Source organism: Impatiens glandulifera, chromosome 8 (assembly GCF_907164915.1).
Source record: "Impatiens glandulifera chromosome 8, dImpGla2.1, whole genome shotgun sequence".
Classification (NCBI taxonomy): Eukaryota; Viridiplantae; Streptophyta; class Magnoliopsida; order Ericales; family Balsaminaceae; genus Impatiens; species Impatiens glandulifera.
The window spans coordinates 13,176,894-13,197,433 of record NC_061869.1 but is presented as its reverse complement, the minus strand read 5'-3'; the positions used below and the strand labels follow the sequence as shown (position 1 = coordinate 13,197,433).

Here is a 20,540-nt window from a genome sequence, read left to right as displayed (position 1 = left end):
AATATTAGTATTATTATTTTCACCGGGAATATAGTTTTTCATGGTCGACTGAAACACATAAATGTTGATTTTCACTTCATTCTCATCAAAAACATGTAGGTATCAAATTACTATTATAATTAATGAATGACTTGTATAAAAGCACTTTGTAACAAATTCACTAATTATACCTCATTTCATCTCTAAATTCAACAACCCACAAACAACTAATCATAGATTAAAACAACCCACAAACAACTAATCATAGATTAAAGGCTCGTTTACACATGAATCAACAACATTAAAACATTCATTTTCTTACTTTTCATTTGCTTTTTCACTTATACAAATACTACTCATGTAAATGTGAATCCATAAAGCAACAATACTAGTTTGCCCCTAATTATTTCTTCTCCCTATTTACTTTTTGATGGTGATGATAATTGATGGGTATTAAAGTTGCTCACAAGAAGCAATATTTTCTAGATATCTAGTATGAGTAATTCTATGTTCAAAATCAACTCCCATCACTTAAATTTGATACTCACTTATATTAATACCAGTTATTTACAATAACTAAGTTATCAAATATATTGATGAATTATTTATATACAAAACATTTATTTTAAAACATACAATATAACATTATTAGTGTTTAAACGAAAAATATATATCAAAAGACGAGTGTTACATTGTCACCAAACACATGCGAAACACAACAGATTAACCATTTGTGAGTTAAATAAGAACATAAAAAAATCTCAATGAACAAACATAATATAAGAGATTATCAAAATTCATGAGTTCACCGACCGTCTCCACCGATTTTTCAAAAGAGATATTCCCTATCATTATTATAATAACGTGGTGGAGTAAACACATTAGTCAACCGCGATAACGATAAGTAATGTAGTTCATATTGAGTCAAATAATTCACCAGAAAATAATCGGAGACCCGTAGACTTAATCCAACCGAGCTCGCGGTTTCTATCCAAACATCCCAACAACCGACGATTGACTCAATCGACATGACCCACTCAATAACAATCATGCTCCAAAGTAGGTTTAAATCGCAATCACGCATTTTAATGCAAAAACAAATAAGGTTTCGTCTTCCCCTCTTCGCAACACTTTTTGCAACAACTATCTATAATAAATAATTTTTTCGTCAAGATCCCTTCCTGTCATATAATAATAAACATATATATATATATATATACCATATTTGTTTAAAAAATTGTTACGGTGCATCGAAAAATCCAATAATCATTCTTTCCGTTTGACCCTTTCTAAGACTTCTCGAGATATATCGATAAACTACATTGTTTCTAATGTACATAAAAATCTTGGTTGTGCTAATTTGTGTTGTTTATCCACAAAAATATATCTTGCAATTTTTCTTTTGTTAAGACCATTTTTTTTTAATACAATGATATGAAAAAAATATATAATTATTTTTTTTATAGTTAACAATATAAATTAATTTTGGGTCAAATCTTTAAAAAAAAAAAATTGAAGTTTTGATTTTTTTAACTATTAACTAAACCCTTCTCACTATTTTAAATGGGCTTAACATTATAGCCCACTAAAATAAAACCTAACTCAACTATGTATACCTATTATAAATTTAACCTAAAACCTAAAACAAGAGAAGACTAGTGCATTTCTCCATCTCCTCTCTCACTAACCTAGCAGCAATGGCCGCCGCTGCCGCCGTTCGTCCTCTTGTTACTGTCCAACACTTGGAATCCGATATGGCAGCCGACGGTGCTTCCATTCCTTTACCTGATGTATTGAAGGCCCCGATCCGTCCTGATATCGTCAATTTCGTACATTCAAACATGTCGAAAAACAGCCGTCAAGCCTACGCTGTCTCCAGAAAGGCAGGACATCAAACCTCTGCTGAATCATGGGGAACTGGACGTGCCGTTTCCCGTATTCCTCGTGTCCCAGGTGGTGGTACTCATCGTGCTGGTCAGGGAGCTTTCGGAAACATGTGTCGTGGTGGACGTATGTTTGCACCGACAAGGATCTGGCGCCGCTGGCATAGGAGGATCAATGTTAACCAGAAACGATATGCTGTCGTTTCAGCTCTAGCTGCTTCTGCTGTTCCTTCACTTGTCTTGGCTCGTGGTCATCGAATTGAATCTGTTCCTGAGTTGCCGCTTGTTGTTTCTGATTCGGTTGAAGGAATTGAGAAGACTTCTGCTGCTATCAAGGCTCTTAAGCAGATCGGAGCTTTTCCTGATGCTGAAAAGGCGAAAGATAGTCATGCTATTCGTCAAGGAAAAGGTAAAATGAGGAACCGTAGGTATATTTCTCGTAAAGGTCCTCTTATTGTTTATGGTACAGAAGGGTCAAAGCTGGTTAAGGCTTTTAGGAATATTCCTGGTGTTGAGATTGCTAATGTTGAAAGGTTGAACCTTTTGAAACTTGCCCCTGGTGGTCATCTTGGTCGTTTCATTATCTGGACTCAATCTGCTTTTGAGAAATTGGATTCGATCTATGGTTCGTTTGATAAGTTGTCTGAGAAGAAGAAGGGTTATGTTCTTCCAAGGTCTAAGATGGTTAATGCTGATCTTGCTAGGATCATTAATTCTGATGAGGTTCAATCTGTTGTTAAGCCAATCAAGAAGGAATTGAAGAAAGCTTCAATCAAGAAGAACCCACTGAAGAATTTGAACACTTTGTTGAAGCTGAATCCTTATGCCAAGACAGCCAGAAGGATGTCTCTACTTGCTGAATCCCAAAGGGTTGATGCCAAGAAACAGAAGCTTGATAAGAAGAGGAAGCAAATCCCCAAGGTAAATCACTTAATAAGCTTAAAGATTGATTTTTTATATGTTCATGCTCATTAGACTGAAATAGTGATAGCTTGAATACTCAATGTTTGATATGGGTTTTTGGATTACATTTAACCCAATTGAATTGAATTGAAATTGAAACAGGAGGAGGCAGAGAAGATTAAAGCTGCAGGAAAGGGATGGTATCAAACTATGATTTCAGACAGTGATTATGCAGAGTTTGATAACTTCACCAAATGGCTTGGAGTTTCTCAGTGATTCCATTATTACTTTCAGATACTCTCTCTTGTTTACTTTGTTCTTTCTTTTTCATGTGTTGGATTATTGTTTGTTCTCTTTTGTTCGATTTTCGAACATAATATTATGCAGTAGCAGGATAGTTATGGGTTTATCAACAATTGTGGCTTTGCTTTTGTTTATGGTTCTTTTGGACCTTTATTTTCATTTTAATAGAACTTGAGTTGGCTATTTTGAATTCTAAGTCATTAGTTTTGATATATCATGTTTTCAGTCATATTTTTCATGAGATTTAATGATTATTCTTTCATTTTTGAGGTTTTTTTTTAAAGAGATTACAATCAAATTTAGACTTCTTTCTCCTTTAATATAAAATCAGGTTCTTATCATATGAAATGAATGAATTTGTATTCTTTTGCCCTGTTATCATCTTACCTGCATAGATATAAACTTAGCAAATACACAGGTTATGCTTGTTATGAGTAGTGAAAGAAATAATCTTGATAACAAATTAAGTTTGGAAGCTATTATAATTATTAGAAAAGTTCTTTAGAGACCATGGATTTTGATTCCCTGTATAACTTGGGTTATACAAACCTGCACAAAACATTGATGAAGATTGAGATTAATATTTCTACTTAATTCAATCTTAGTTTTTGTAAACTAGTTTAGCTTAATTTATCTCATTATGTACAAACTATTGTACTCATCTAAAAAGTTTATAATTTTGGCTGCAATTTTAATATGTATAAAAGTTTAAAAACTTCTTAATATTTTGTTAACAAAATTGGAAATATAATCCTAGATCTAATGATCAATAGTTCTTCCAAAGACCACCCAACCTAAGATGGAAATCTATTCTAATATGAGCACTCCATGGCAGAATGGCTCATTCACCCAAAAAATAAATTAAAAATATATATAATAAAAAAGAAAAATTAATCCATAATTTCATATTTTTTCAATATAATTAATTGTCGATTAATATTACTTATTTTTTTGCTTTATTTTATTTCCACCTCAATTTATTTCAATTTTATCATAACTTTAAATTTTCAATCTGGCCTTGTATACAACGGAAACAACCCTAGTCCGAAAAAGTATAACTCTAACATTTTATAAGTTAAATAGCCCATTTGTCAAGTTAGAAAAAATGACAAATAATATAATTTATTCTTTTATATATATATATATATATATATATTTAATTCTGTGCAAAGCGAAGAACCTTATCAGGGCTTGACATGCCACAAATCCTATTAAAAAAGAGGGGTGCCCTCGGGAACGCGGACACATGTGGTGTATGGCTGTCGTCAGCTCGTGTCGTAAGGTGTTAGATTAAGTCCCGCAATAAGCGCAACCCTCGTGTTTAGTTGCCATCGTTGAGGTTGGAACCCTGAACATACTGTCGGTGATAAGCTAGAGGAAGGTGAGGATGACGTCAAGTCATCATGCCCCTTATGCCCTAGGCGACACACGTGCTACAATAACCGGGACAAAGGGTCACGATCTAGTGAGGGTGAGCTAACCTCAAAAAACCCGTCCTCAGTTCGGATTGCAGGCTGCAACTCGCCTACATGAAGTTGGAATCGCTAGTAATCCCCAGTCATACGGCGATGAATTCATTCCCGGGCCTTATACACCGCCCGTCACGACCGGGTAAATCCTTAACCCTTTCCCCTCTAACTAAGACTACATAATATTCTTGTAAATTATGGCCAATGCCGGGTATATAAGTAGTAATTTCAAATCCATAGGTTAATTGTACTCTAGGAACTTTACGTAAGGCAAAGTTTGTTTTTTGGGGGTGATAGTGGAAAAGTTGACAGATAAGTCACGCTTATTGCCACTCTACAGAACCGTACATGAGATTTTCACCTCATACGGCTCCTCGTTCAATTTTTTCAAAGTCATTGAATATTTTTCTTTGTTCGAAAATATCCTCCCTTCTTCCACTCCGTCCCCAAGAGTAATTAGGACCAATTTAGTCACGTTTTCATGTTCCAATTGAACACTTTCCATTTTCATTTTGAATTATTTTCAAAGGAGAAGATTATTCCCTTTACAAACATATGCGAATCCAATCACGATCTTCTAATAAGAACAAGAGATCTTTCTCGATTAATTCCCTTGTCCCTCATTCTTCGAGAATCAGAAAGATCCTTTTCTAGTTTAAATTTGTTCATTTGGAATCTGGGCACTTCGACTTCATTTTTCTTTTTTAATTTCCCCCGTTTTATATATCATTTCTTAAGTCCCATAGGTTTGATCCTATAGGTTTTGACCCATTTTCTCATTGAGTGAAGGGTACGAAAAAAAATAAGTACGTGAAATACTCGATTTTTTATTATGCTTCTCTCCCCTATACCATACCCATTGGTACAATGATTGAATCAACAAAGAATCTTTTCTTCGATATGAATCAATATTATTACATTCAAATTCCTTCCCGATATGTCTCAAGGAAAATCTCGAATTTGATCCCAAATTGACGGGTTAGTGTAAACTTATCCATGCGGTTATGCACTCTTCGAATAGGAATCTATTTTTTTGAAAGATTCTAGCTTTCTTGTTTTGATGGGTCTTCAAGATCCTTTCGATGACCTATGTGATGGAAATAATGAATGAGTCATCATTGGGTAACGTATAAGTGACTTGGGGAATATAAATATTTCCACCTTGGTTAATGTCTAAGTCAAACTTGGGAAGTGGAGTAGTGGTTTGAGTAATGTAAAGGTTTCTAGGGTAGTGTAAATGTTTCTTGTATATTGTATAGAAATAGGGCTCTCCCCCTCTCATGTAATCAACATAATAATAAATAATATATTACAACTTTTATCTACATGGTATCAGAGCGGGTACTTGTGTCCTGACTCTCTTTCAACACTATCTTTACTTTCTCATATTCCTTTTTAGCACTGTTGTGCTGTTTAGTTTGAAATTTCAGAGTATTCTCTGTTTTTGTTAAACACGACAATGACTGCTTTCGGGAACAATTTTTTTGATGGGCACTCAACCGGGAAGATGACCTCGGTTCTTTTGAATGAAAAGAACTACATCACTTGGGCGCGGTCAACAACTATTTTTCTCAAAGGGAAGCTCAAATTTGGCCATATTTCTGGGACATCAACGCAACCAACCATATCAGAGAAATCCACTGAGGAAGATCAGAAAAGGGCCGAGGAATGGGAAGCCCATGACTATCAAATCATGAGTTGGTTTCTAAATTCCATGGAGCCGAGAATTTCTGAATTTTTCTTTGGAAAAAATTCAGCAAAAGAAATTTGGGATTCGGTCAAGAAAAGATATGGAAATACTCAAAATTATGCTCACATATATCAACTGAAATCTGAATTCCAGTCCCTCAAAAAGGGATCGAAGTCGGTTACCGAAATTGTTGGTGAGTTAACTAGAAGACGAGAAGAACTCATGATGTACTTACCTCGGACCAACGATGAGAATACCTTGCAAGAACAAGATGAACAAGAAGGGATATACCAGTTGCTTGCCTCCCTCGATCCGAGATGGGACGCCATCCGTGCTCAAATCCTCATGACGTCTACTCTTCCAGATTTCGATGATGTTGTTTCAAGGCTACAACAAGAGGTGACACGGAGAAGCACCATGGGAGGTGAAGGGCAAACAACATGTAAAAATCAAGCATTTTTTGGTCACAAATTCCAAAATTTTCAACGAACCATCAATCTCTTCTGTAATCATTGTAAGAAACAGGGTCATGCTAAGGAGTTTTGCTTCAAACTCTATCCTCATCTTCGTGCGGCAAAAAAGAATGATGAAGAAAAAGGTAGAAATTTAATGGGAGAAACCCGAAAGGATTTCTCGCTCAAAATAATGGAGGAGAAAGCAATGTTCAAATGGGCTGGAATACTTGGCCAACTACTGAACAACACAACTTTAACATATCAGCAGGGTCAAACAATCAAACAGATTTCAATAATCTTTTGACTAGTTTACCAAATTCATGCAAACACAAGAGGCTCGGTCCACATCCAAAGTGGACCCAGGTATTTTTTCAAAATATTTTACATATTTTTGCAAAAATCCTAATTATTGGGTAGTTGATTCAAGAGCCTCAGATCATATGACTGGAAATAAAAATAATTTTTTGGATTTTTCCATTAAAAATTCACAACAAAGTGTTAAAACAACTAATGATTCAAATATGCCTATCTTAGGAACTGGGTCTATTAGAGTATTTTCAAAAAATGTTGATAATGTTCTTTATGTTCCACAATTATCTCCTAACTTATTATCTTTTAGCAAAATAACTAAAGATCTTAAATATCTTGTTATTTTTTCTAATGAATGTGTTGTGTTTTAGGACAAGTTGACATGAATAAAGATTGGTGAAGGACAACTTGTCAACGATATTTATATTGTGAATCTTTCTAGATGTGCTTTCAATTCATACACTAATTTTGAGCAAGATTTATGACATCAAAGGCTAGGACATCCTTCTAATAAAGTTGTAAAGCATTTTTTTCGAATAGATAATTTTTGTTTAAATTGTGATATTTGTCAATTTTCAAAATATAATAATAAATAATATATTACAACTTTTTATCTACACTATGTTTAATGAAAGGATATCTATAATAATTTGATCAATTTCATAAATCCCGCGGTAGCAACAGAACCGGGAAAAGTATACAAAAATGACAGTTCTTTCTATTATATTAATATTAATTAGATTCGTATTAGTTAGTGATCCCAACTTAGTGAGTCATTTCTTCCGTGATGAACTGTTGACATTAGTCTTGCTTCTGTGGACAGAGGAGAAAGATTGATCATCGGGAAAATGATTGTACCCTGAGAGAAGCAAGGGGGTCAACCTCTTTCAAATATACAACATGTATTATGGTAATGCAATATAGTTGGACTTTCATGTCGATCCGAATGAATCATCCTTTCTACAGAGGTAAATCTATGCCTGTTAGGCAAGAGGATAACAAGTTACGAATTCTGTTTAGGTAGGACATGTATTTCTATTACTATGAAATTCATAAATGAAGTAGTTAATGGTGGGGTTACCATTATCCTTTTTGTAGTGACGAATCTTGTACGTGTTCTTAAGAAAATGAGTTTGTCCAATTTTTGTGGGAGTGAAAACACATAAGAACTCTTGAATGAAAATGATGTAACTCCAGTTCATTCGTAAATGTAAGATAAGATCTTTGACGCAAAAGAAGGGGTGAATCTGTATCATCGTGACTTGGTTCTACTTCCTCCATTTTTTTACGGGTTCTTCTCCTACCTGTAATGAATAGAACATGCCGAGCCACATCTTCTTCATAGAAAACCTTCTTGATTTAGATCGTGAAAATCGAAACCATGTACTATGGCTCGAATCCACGTTCAATCCTATTTCCAATAGGGGCAGTTGACTATTGAATTCAATTTTCCCTATTATTTTCATATCCGTCATAGTGCGAAAAGAAGACCCGACTCCAAGTTGTTCAAGAATAGTGACGTTGAGTTTCTCGACCCTTTCCCTTAGGATTAGTCACTTCTATTTTTCGATGGAGGCAGGGAAGGTATATAACTCAGCGATATAGTGTCACCTTGACGTGCAAAAGTAATCAGTTTGAGTCTGGTTATCTCTAAACCCAATGTGAGTTTTTCTATTTTACCTTTCTCCCCCGCCTGAATGGATAGGTGTTTCGTGGGATTGACGTGAGTGGGGCAAAGATGACTATATTTATGGGAGCGAACTCTGGACATATATAAAGCGTATTGATACAAGTTATGCCTTCAAATAAAAGACAATTCCGAATTGGCTTTGTCTACGAACAAGGAAGCTATAAGTAATGAAACTATGAATCTCATAAAGAGTTTGATCCTGGCTTAGGATGAATGCTAGCGGCATGCTTAACACATGCAAGTCGGACAGGAAATGGTGTTTCCAATGGCGGACGAGTGAGTAACGCGTAAAAACCTACCATTAGGAGGGAACAACAACTGGAAACGACTACTAATACCCCGTATGACGAGGAGCAAAAGGAGGAACCCGCCCGAGAAGGGGCTCGTGTCTAATTAGCTAGTTGGTGAGGTAATAGCTTACTAAAGCGATGATCAGTAGCTGGTCCAAGAGGATGATCAGCCACACTAGGACTAAGACACAACCCAGACTCATACAGGAGGCAGCAATGGAGAATTTTCCGCAATGGGTAAAAGCCTGACGGGGCAATGCCGCGTGGTGGTAGAAGGCCTACGGGTCGTGAACTTCTTTTTCTAAAGAAGAAGCAATGACGATATTTGGGGAATAAACATCAGCTAACTTTGTGCCAACATCCGCGATAATACATAGAATGCAAGCGTTATCCGAAATGATTAAGCGTAAAGCGTCGGTAGGTGGCTTTTGAAGTCCGCCGTCAAATCCAGGGCTCAACCCTGGACAAACGGTAGAAACTCCAATCTGGAGTACGATAGGTGGAGGGAATTTTTAGTGGAGCGGTGAAATGCTTAAAGTTCGGAAAGAACACCAACGACGAAAGTACTCTACTGGGCCAACACTAACACTGAGAGATGAAAGCTAGGGGAGCGAATGAGATTAGATACCCCAATAGTCCTAGTCATAAACGATGGATACTAGGTGTTATGCGTATCAACCCATGTAGTGTTGTAGCTAACACGTTAAGTATCCCTACTGGGAGTACGTTCGCAAGAATGAAACTCAAAGAAATTAACAGGGGCTCTCACAAGCAATGGAGCATGTGGTTTAATTTGATGCAAAGAGAAGAACCGTACCAAGGCTTGACATGCCGCGGATCCTCTTGAAAAAGAGGGATGCCCTTGGGAACGCGGACATAGGTGGTGCATGATTGTCATCAACTCGTGCTGTAAGGTGTTGGGTTAAGTCCCGCAACGAGCGTAATATATATAAATGATAAGGAGAACGATGCACATGTAACAACTCTCTAGCGACCTCACCCAACAGCCAAAGTGAAAAAAAGCCACTATAACTAAAAAAATATATTAAAATAAATTATTAATTATTTTTTATAATCTCTCCATTCCCACTCTTCCTTAGTCTCTCCATTTTCGATTTTTCTCTTCGACTTTCTTTTTCGCGACGACTTTTCGGTTTTCTTCATCCGCGACTTTGGCTTTCTTCTTTATTCTTCCGCGACTTTGGCTTTCTTCTTCCTCCTTCCGCGACTTCGGCTTTCATCTTCCTTCTTTTGCGATGAAGGCTTTTCAACTTTCTTATTCCGTGACTTCGACTTTCTTCTTCCTTCTTCCGCGACGACGATTTTCAGTTTTTCTTATTTCGCGACTTAGACTTTCTTCTTTTTTCTTCTGTAACTTCGGAATTCGGTGATTTCTTCTTTCTTCCGAGTATATTCTTCAACAAGTTCAAAAGAGATAAACCTTCAATGGCGAATAACAATGTTACCGAACAAATCAAACCCTAAAATAATTTTATTTTTACATTTCAGGAAAATCGATTTTCTTCAACTAAATTCAAGTCCAATACTAACAGAAGGTAAGTTCCCGAACATGATCATCATGTACTCAAGAATCGCTGCTTCAATAGCTTAATTCAATTCAATGTTATGAAATTTCACTAGCAAAACCCTAATAATAAAACATATTGTGAAATCTATTGTATGTGGCAACTTGAGTAATTTATATGAGAATAAATACAAGTGAATCATGTTTTCATGGAAAATGTAGGTTATACAGTTTTAACAAATTTTGAGAATTATCTTTACTAAACTGCTGAAACTTGTGTTTTTAAAGTTCAAGGCAATACTTGAGTCGATGATGATAAAATATGCTGCAAGGATCCTAAAGTCAGAGATGAATATTTTTAGGAACAAAATTCCTAAAAAAATTACATTAAGTTACTACATTGCTACAAAATGTAAAATAAATAAATATTAGTATGTTTAGTAAGCTTGAAATTGATATTGTAATTGGAATTGGAGGGTCCAATTTCATTTCCTAAATTTGGTAGACCCTTTATATTAAGAATTGGAATTTTAATTTCAATGGAATTCAATATAGTGTAATTTTATAGTTCTCAATTCCATTCTTTTTCGGTCAGAATTGTAATTTCATTTTTTAATATTTTTTCAAACAAAACAACTTATTATTTTATTAATTAAAACACGATCAAAGTTTTTCAATCAATATATTTTTTTTTGAATTTAGGATGTTAAAATATTGAACCAATGTCTTTTTTTAGTAAGTTAACATTTCGAACTAATATATATATATATATTTTTATTTAAGAAGTTAACATGTTGAACATATATTTTGTTTTTGAATCTAGAAAGTTAAAATGTCGAACCGATATATTTTGTTTGTAAATTTATGAAGTTAACATGTTGAACCGATATTTTTTTAATAAAATTTTAAACTTAAAAAATCGTTTAACATTTGAGCTATCATAATTAGTTAGGTCAAATCAATAAATTAACATTTATTAAAATTATTTTTATTATATATTTTTTTTCAAACATAGGAATTGAGATTGAATTATAATTTATGGTTTTCCTAAATATAGGAATTGAATTATAACTCAATGTCAATTCTCATGGAATTGGAATTGGAACTAGAATTTCAATGCCAATTCCAATTCCAATTTCACTCATCCAAACAAACCTTTAGTATATTAATACTATTTGTAATATTGTAACATTATTTGGTTGCTACATTATATATAAAATGAATTCTAAATTAATACCATTTGTTTATATTGAATAGGAATTCAATTACATGCAAATAGGAATCCAATTACATACAAACATACAAAATTTTGTCTAGAACATGAAATTGTTCGGGTAAATTTCTCTAGAACATGAGCATGTTCTGAATAATTTTGTCCAGAATATGACCATGTTCTGGATAATTTCTCTAGAACATAAGCATGTTCTGGACAATTTCGTCCAGAACATGATAATATTCGGGAAAATTTCTTCAGAACATGAGCATGTTTTGGAAATTTCATCTAGAACATGAGCATGTTCGGGAAAATTTCTCTAGAATATGAGCATGTTCTGAACCAATTAGTATGTTTGTATGTAATTGGATTCCTATTTGTATACTTTTTTAATATACTGAACTGTAATTTCTTTTACATTAAAACATTAACGTTGAATGTTGTCCCCACAAAGATTATATTACAACATATAATATTTTCATACAATTACTAATTTCGTTGAATGTTGTCCCAACAAGTATTATCTTTGGATTATGTTTAAGAGGACAAAATTGATGTGAATGAAAATTGAGTCGAGACTAGATCATTCCATTATATTGTTTTTGTGTTGAATCTTGCACTATTGCTGATGTTGCCGTATTTTTCATAATACAAAGAACAATGGAATTTGCATTTCAATGGTCATGTTCAGGAAAATTGGTCCAAAACATGACCATGTTCGGGACGAATTGGTCCCCAATATGGTCATATTCTGGATCATTTTGTCCCCAACATGACCATGTTCTGGACCATTTTATCCAGAACATGTACATGTTCAGGACCATTTCGGCTCAACATTGACATATTTCGGACCATTTCGTCCCAAACAGACAAATATTTCACATCGGTTTATCAGACATTACACTTCAATTTTAAAAATAACATTAAAGTTTAGACATTACACTTTATCTTAAAAAAACATTACAGTTCATACATTACAGTTTAAGTTAAAAATAACATTACAATTTAGTTCGGTGGTCATCTTGTTTGTAGTCTTCTTCTCGGTGGTCTTCTTCATAGTAACCGTTTTCTAGGTCGCCGTTTGTTTCGATTTGAGTTTCTCATTGAGGGAGAAATCTAAAGTTCATATTTTTAAGCTCTTTTCGATTGAAGAAGGCTATAATTTGATTATAGCATAACTATGATTTGATCAAACTAAAGAAGGGAGCGCCCTTTATTTTTTTATATTTTTTTTCACCGTATATTTTTATTTTTATTTTTAAGCCCAAATTTCTGCAATTTCTTAAAAATATAATATTATTAATTAATTATTTAATTATTAAATATATATTTTTATATAATAAATATTATAAATATATATTTTAAATTAGTTAAAATTATACTTAATATAATTTTTTAACTTGATAGTCCATAAACATTTATTTTAATGACACCCTAATTCTTAAGCCCAACCATTCACTTAAATTTAAAATTCCATAATCTTTAATATCTTAAAAATTATTATTACCAATTAAATACCTTAAATTGAATTATAAGTCATCCTAAATATAAAAAATATCAAAACAAAATCATGCATATATTTTGTTTATGAATAGTTTGGTATAAGGTACAAGTTGAGATCATATTGAAAAAAAGAATGAATCAAAATGTTATACTTCTATACTGACAATCTATATGTAAACCAGATACATATATTTTCTTATACATATTTTATAATACATATATTAAAAAAAAAAAAAAAAAAAAAAAAAAAAAAAAAAAGTATTTTCAAATAATCCAAGATGGAAATAAGATTCCAAGTAGTAAAACGACGTCGTACAGACTGCCGCAGGAGGGCACGTGGTGCAACAAGATCGACAAATACAGAACGGGAAAACTGCAAAAAGTATATGAAGTGAGAGAAAGAGAGAAGAGAGAGAGTAGAGAGAGAGAGCGAAGAACCAACGGTGTTGATAAGACAACTTGAAGCCCTCATATCTGAGTCGTTTCCTTTCTCCCTTCTTCTCCAGCGTCCGATCTCCTCTCTCTCATCTCTTCCATCGGCCGTGGATATACTCTCGCGCCCAAATTACAAATACCCTCTTTTCGATAATCAATCCGGTAAACTCCTCCTCTTCCTTCTCCCTTTCTCCTCTCTCTCTTTTTTCTCTTTGATCTCCTTCTTCCTATCAAAAACGAACGATTTCAATCATGCCCAATTTCAGATTTTGTTACCATCTTCACTTATGGTATCTGATTCACTTTCACGGGTTCAATTTTGTTTTTTTCAACTAGGGTTCCGGCGAACATGTCCGACAATCATCCGGCGAGTCCTGGCGGTGGCAGCCACGAAAGTGGTGAACATAGTCCTAGGTCTAATGTTCGTGAACAAGATAGGTATCTTCCGATTGCTAATATTAGTCGAATCATGAAGAAAGCGTTGCCGGCTAATGGTAAGATTGCGAAAGATGCCAAGGAGACTGTCCAGGAATGCGTATCTGAGTTTATCAGCTTCGTTACCAGCGAGTATGATCTTGTAATAGATCTATGAAATTGAAGTAATTTTGTTTTTTTTATGATTGTTAATTGAGAATTTTGTTTGTTAAGGGCGAGTGATAAGTGTCATAGAGAGAAAAGGAAGACGATTAATGGAGATGATTTGCTATGGGCAATGGCTACTTTAGGGTTTGAAGATTATATTGATCCTCTCAAGGTCTATTTGGCTAGATACAGAGAGGTAATTTTCTGTTGATTGTTTGTATATGAAGAATGTTTTTGTTTTGGTTAACAATTTGATCTTTGGTTTGTTTCATGATCCTGCTATGTGTTTGTTTATCTGTTGGTGATCATGCTTTTGGGTTTGAACAGATGGAGGTATCTTCTTTACCTGGTTTAAACTGATAAACTGATAAATATGTTGTTATGGAATATCTTCTCTTATGGTGATAACTTTTTTTAGGGTGATACTAAGGGATCTGCTAAAGGAGAAGGGTCATCTAAGAAAGAGGGAGTTCATTCTAATGCCCATGCTCAGGTAAAAACTGCAAACCCTTAATCATTCTTATGAAGTTATGATATGAAGATTGTATTGATTTGTTATTCTTGTCGTATTCCAGCTTGCTCATCAGGGTTCGTACACACAGGGAATGAATTATGGAAATGCTCAAGTAAGTGATTTGCTATGTTATTGTATCTTCTTTGTGCATGAAAATGAATGAAAGTGGAAAGATAAATCATGGATAGAATAGTTGTTTAATTATTATGGATGTGTTTTACACGTTTCATTATTGCATTAAATCGCGCAATAATATCGCGTGTTTTACACTTAGGGCTTGGTTTAGAAGATTTAGTTTCCTCATAATTTGATTCTCCTTTTTACCACTAAAATAGGCAATTTCAAGTAGAACTACACAGAAAGGGATTTTTAGCAAAAATATTAATATCCCCCTGAAACCCTATATTGGGTAGTCCAATTACAAAGTCATTTGGTTACATACAAGTAAGACATCAGATTAAGAGCAATATTTCCCTGTAACCTGTATACACCTATCAATTCCCCCATTTGTGGTTATATAATCTAGGGCGGTTTGAATTCACATTCGTAACTGGTACGGATCTATTCTAAAACCTGATGCTGATTTTGCTTACTTATAGAAGCCAGGCAGGTGTCATTTCCGAAACAAAGAACATAAATCTTCTGAAGTAAATGGTGTTATAGATATTTTCACAATAAAATATCTAGCTTTCAAAATAAAACAGTGGATTGAAAGATGATTGAAACATCTTTCACACAAGCGAAATGAAACATCTTACACATAAAGGAGAGTTGAAGTTTTGCTCATGCTGTAGTGATTTGTCTAATTGGTTTCTTTTAGTGGATTGCATTTGCATTGAATAATAGTTATTTTGCTAAGAAACAGAAGGTATGTCCTTAACAGGCAGGACTCCCTTAAAAGGCGAAAAGGAAGACAAATCATTATTTTAATGAAAGCTTTGTGTTTGTTTCTTCATAAGATCTTTGATAAATTGATGTTTTTGCAGCAGCAGGGACAACAACATTTGATGTTTCCCATGCAAGGGAGGGACTAGAATGATCATATCATTCTTTTGTATTTCCTTCCTGTTGATGATCCAAATTGTGGCTGGTTGTGCCTTTTGGAAGAATTCATATCCTTGTTTGTGTAGTAGTAAAACTCACTTTTCATTTTGGTTTGTGGTTGTTGTACTATGACATTATTAGTGTCATGTATTTTGTATTTTTTATTTTTAGACCTAGATTGGTAAAATAAAATGATTATATGGTTCAGATTTGTTTTTTTAAAATGTTGTGGTCATACAAGATATTTGATGGATTGTTAGTCCCTTATTTTTTCTTATTCAATATTTTTAGGTTCTATAATCTTTCCCTAGTCTCATATTGATAGGTTGTTTTTATATAAATTAATTTTTTATTATTCGTAAATGATTGAATTTTTGGTCGTTGACTTTGTTCGATTAGGTTTACTAATTATTTTTTTAGATCGGTTGTCGTTTGCTAACATGTATTTATTTACGAAATTCTAGTTAATTCTCATTTTTGAAAGAAAAACTTTTCAATACATTAGTTATTGTAGAAGAAAGTAGTGGTGAAATAAAAATGTGTGAATCTAGAACATGTTTTGTGGGGACAATTATACACATGAGTTTTGTCTATTTAGAATCTCAAAACACCATTTTTACATTATAATATTGGGAACCCTCAACTAAATCTTTAATTGGATATGGTTGGAATCACATAAATGTTAGCCAAGCACATTCAAATCAATCAACTTCCATTTGTCATGGTTTCAAGTTAGAATTTGTCTTTGGCATTATTAAATTGATGTCTCTCATGCTTATTTCATGATTAGAAACTTCCTTTTTTTCTTCTTCCAAAATAGTACAAATTTGCTTCTATTATATGTCTATGCCAATTTCAATGAAGTTCAATTCTTATGCAATTTTTCTCTTCTTTCTCTTTGTTATCCCTAATAATTGTCTATCAAATGGTATCATTGTACATATATATATTCATTATTATATAAATTAAACTAGTTATTAGTTGAGGTTGAAATGTAATATTTAGATGTATTTGAATGTGTTCTTATATTTTGAATGGAATTATTTAGGTTTGATATAATCTTAATTTGATAGATTTATTAATAGAAGTATACTTTGAAATAACATGTTTCTAAAAAAGAAAAAAGGTAATGGTAATTAAGTGGGATAGAGTCAAACTTACATGTTGTAAGCAATTTCGGTCCGGTTGAACTAATACAAAACTAAATCGTTGATGTTTGAGTTTGAGAAACGTCGATTTCAGTTTATTGGTCGGTTAGATGATTTGTTCGGTCAATTTTATTTGTTTGTAAAAGGCATTATTAAATAATACAAGCATAGCTAAAATTTGATTATTCACAATATTCAATTTCTAATTTACGTGTTTTCGTAACATGTTGGATAATGAATATCGCCTTTATGGATATTTTATTTTCTGTATTTTTAATATTTACCTTATTTTACTTTGAGACACTTTTATATGTTGAAATTGTGAATTGATTCAACAACCAAAAAAAAGTGGACAATGGAGAAATTTGCACAACTTTATTGGTCAAAAGTAATTTATTTTTGTAACTAAATCAAAAGCATAGTTACATTGATGATTTTATTGGATTAGATTTTTTTTAAAACAAGAAGCTGCTGCTGTCCTGAGATTTACCAAAGGTTTAGCCTTTAATTTTGTTTTAACTTCCTAGTTCGTAGTTAAATCGGATTCAGAATAACTCATATTTCTAGTCAAGAGATAGGTAAATAGACTCGTTTTATTGTACTAATCAGAAGAACTAGAAATGAGTTATTATGAACATTATTTTTACGGCTAAATTCAATCTCCTAGTCAATTTCACCTTCTTCCTTTCAGAAAGGGAGGATTGGCGAAATCCTGTTTATTGCATCTTTCTCGATGTACACGCCACTATCGCAAAATATTCTTGTCCCGACGAAGACATTAGCTCAAACAATCACCATCTTTCTGGCAACGCCCTGAATCCATATGTTGGTTTGTTTAAAAAAGAAAAAGGAATAGAAAAACAGGAATATAATACCAAAACTAGAGATGAAAAGGATAGCCATGATGAACACGTTGATGATCAGTATAACTCGTCTATCCATTTGTAATGTGGTTTAACTAGTTCAATTGTTTATTAATCTAATATATAGACTAGATCTCTCCAAAAGCTAAGATTACATTTTGATAATCCAAGTCTTTTACATAAATTGCATTTTATAGTTGTATTCATTTATAAATTGTCTAAATAATTGATAAAATTACATATGTGCTTTTATTTGGAAAATGATATTCATTCACATTTGGTACAAAATTATTTTTCAATTCATAATATATATTATCGAAAGAAAACACGTTGAAAAAACAATGTAAGTATGATCGGAATTGGTATAACGGTTCATTAAAAAGTCTAATCGGCTCACAAGCTATAACATTTAGAGTAATTTAGATTTTATAACATTTAGAGTAATTTAGATTTTATTGTAGGGATGAAGCCCTAACTTTTAGGATGATACCTACACTATCAATTTTGTCAACAATAGTGGAGTTTTTTTTGTTAATATAAAAATTTAGGATACAATCCACCATCATGACTTTCATCAATTAAAAAAGTTTTTAAGACACTTTCTAAACTAAAACACAAATAAAATATGTAACTCTTAAAATCCCACCTTCTAAAATAGCATTCCATTTGTTGTTTTAGATAAATTTCTTAAACTAAGTTAAACTATTACGATTTTATACCATTTACCTAAATATAGTAAATTTATATATTTTACATATTGAAAAAAAGTATTATTTGTAATTATTTTATATTTAACTAATATAAATAAGTCGTGTCAAATTTAAACTATTCTGGACATCTATTTTTAAACCTTATAATTTAGAGTTTTTTTTTATTTTTAAAGTTACACAAAAACAGAATTTTGCCTTAATAATTTTCAACGCTGTTAACTTATTATATACATGATATTTATAAATAAATAAGAGATCAATGTCACTAATTTAACTATAGAAGCGAGAATTTTGACTCCCGATTCTCTCTAATAGAATTTTTGACTAATTTAATAAGTTTTTAAATAAATTCTTATTATTTTACTATTTTAATTAAATTCTTGATTTTATAAATTTTTAAATATATAATTATTTGAAGTACACTTCCAATCTTTACTCAAACTATGAAATTATGTATCAAATATGATTCTTCATTTTATCATAGCTTTGGTTACAATTGAAGTTAAGATAGCACTAATTTTCTCGCCTCTCAACTCTCAACTTTAGTTACGGTTGAGAATTTTGTCGGTTTTGGAGCGTCTTGACAATAACAAGAACCATTATAACAGACGGCGATTTTTCCTTTGCAGACATCATTACATTCTTTTGTAAAGTTGCACTCCTTTCCATAGTGATTGCAATGACAAATATTACCAAAGCATAAGGATGTATGTTGGCATAGGTGAATGCAATCTTGTGCATTATGACATTTCAAGGCTTCTGTATAGCCAATATTACAGGAAAAAGAATGAAATTTAAAATCAATTCATAAAAAATATTAAAACAAACTATAAATTTATTATGTTTTAAATTATAGAGGAAGAAGAATACCAGAAGTAGAGATGAAAATGATAGTCAAGATGAAAAGGTTGATGATTCTATCCATCTCTATGTATCTTGGTTTAGTTGTAGTAATATGCAAGTTGATTATTATATATATATATATATATATATAATTTTTAATGAATTCATAACTCAAATATCTTAAAGTCAATGCATTTAATAGTTATATATTAATTCATTTACTAAAAGTATTTTTAAAAGATTTAAAAGTTTTCAAATATATATATATATATATATATATATATATATTTATGAAAACTTTTAAATCTATATATATTTAGTTATTTGATTAGGTAAATTGTTAAAGTGGTTGAAGCTAAATTACTTCATTTACAAAAAAAAAAAATTAAAAAAATAGGTAATATATATATATATATATATATATATATATATATATATTTAATGTCAATTGCTATTTAAGATTTAAATTTGTGTCATTTTTATTAAATATATCTTAAAAAAAATAATAAATAATATTTTTTGTTTCTTCCAAGTGATTTCTTACTAAGAATAAGGAATCATACTCCACCAATATTCCTATTATATATATTTAAACGCAAAATGACATGAAAATATAAGGATATTTTTCCAACTTTATTGTTAATTTATGAAAGCACAACCATAATATGAATTCTCATTTTTTATTGGGAGAGTATTTAATTAGAGTCAATCATAGTTAAAATTTAACTAGCAAATGAAAAACTCAACGCTTGATTATATATATTGGAAAAATAGGTCATACACATTATGCATATGAGGAAAACTATTAAATTTACTTAGTTTAAAGTTGCTTCTTCTAACCATATGCTAAAATAAGTTAAAAAAAATAAATTGATTACGTCTTTCAAAATATTGATCCGATAAGTGGCAACAATTTTTTGAAAAAATAGGTATAATAATCACGAACTAGACAAATCAAACTAAATTTTGCCCAAAATGATCAGCTTCACGAGGTTGGCTAGAAGCCAACATGCACGCTAGCAATTATAGTTGGCAATGCATATGTTAGCGCAACGACTGCGAGATATGCAATTTTTTCCTACGGTTAGTGTAACTTATCTTCTTGACAAGTCAACAAATACCGAATTAAGAATTTCGTGAATGTTTGCAAAGTAACAAAGACTCAAAGGGACCTAATCCTCTTTATGTT

The 20,540-nt window shown here is 32.2% G+C and overlaps 2 protein-coding genes across 3 annotated transcripts; both read left to right on the top strand.

Annotated features, from left to right (window-relative positions):
* Nucleotides 1-1,617: 1,617 nt before the first annotated feature.
* On the top strand, nucleotides 1,618-3,258 carry LOC124911343 (60S ribosomal protein L4). Its single transcript, XM_047451810.1, has 2 exons — nucleotides 1,618-2,783; nucleotides 2,928-3,258. The coding sequence occupies exons 1-2, from the start codon at nucleotides 1,677-1,679 to the stop codon at nucleotides 3,039-3,041; spliced, it is 1,221 nt and encodes a 406-aa protein (XP_047307766.1). The 5' UTR covers nucleotides 1,618-1,676; the 3' UTR covers nucleotides 3,042-3,258.
* A 10,339-nt stretch (nucleotides 3,259-13,597) lies between these two features.
* LOC124911679 (nuclear transcription factor Y subunit B-1-like) lies at nucleotides 13,598-16,038 on the top strand. 2 transcript variants are annotated; one of them, XM_047452189.1, is made up of 7 exons: nucleotides 13,598-13,809; nucleotides 13,984-14,214; nucleotides 14,296-14,425; nucleotides 14,557-14,562; nucleotides 14,648-14,722; nucleotides 14,805-14,855; nucleotides 15,733-16,038. In XM_047452189.1, exons 2-7 carry the CDS (start codon nucleotides 13,997-13,999, stop codon nucleotides 15,775-15,777), a joined length of 525 nt encoding a protein of 174 aa, XP_047308145.1. In that variant the 5' UTR covers nucleotides 13,598-13,809; nucleotides 13,984-13,996; the 3' UTR covers nucleotides 15,778-16,038. The 2 variants fall into 2 exon arrangements, with proteins under 2 accessions (XP_047308145.1, XP_047308144.1); XM_047452188.1 differs by having other exon boundaries at nucleotides 15,730-16,038.
* The last annotated feature ends 4,502 nt before the right edge of the window (nucleotides 16,039-20,540 follow it).

Excerpts from the sequence above, each read along its gene's own strand:
- LOC124911343 (XM_047451810.1), top strand. The coding sequence starts at position 1,677 with ATGGCCGCCGCTGCCGCCGTTCGTCCTCTTGTTACTGTCCAACACTTG. Across the intron at positions 2,784-2,927 it reads AGAGGAAGCAAATCCCCAAG|GAGGAGGCAGAGAAGATTAA; the intron begins GTAAATCACTTA and ends AAATTGAAACAG.
- LOC124911679 (XM_047452188.1), top strand. The coding sequence starts at position 13,997 with ATGTCCGACAATCATCCGGCGAGTCCTGGCGGTGGCAGCCACGAAAGT. Across the intron at positions 14,215-14,295 it reads ATCAGCTTCGTTACCAGCGA|GGCGAGTGATAAGTGTCATA; the intron begins GTATGATCTTGT and ends TTGTTTGTTAAG. Across the intron at positions 14,856-15,729 it reads TGAATTATGGAAATGCTCAA|CAGCAGGGACAACAACATTT; the intron begins GTAAGTGATTTG and ends ATGTTTTTGCAG.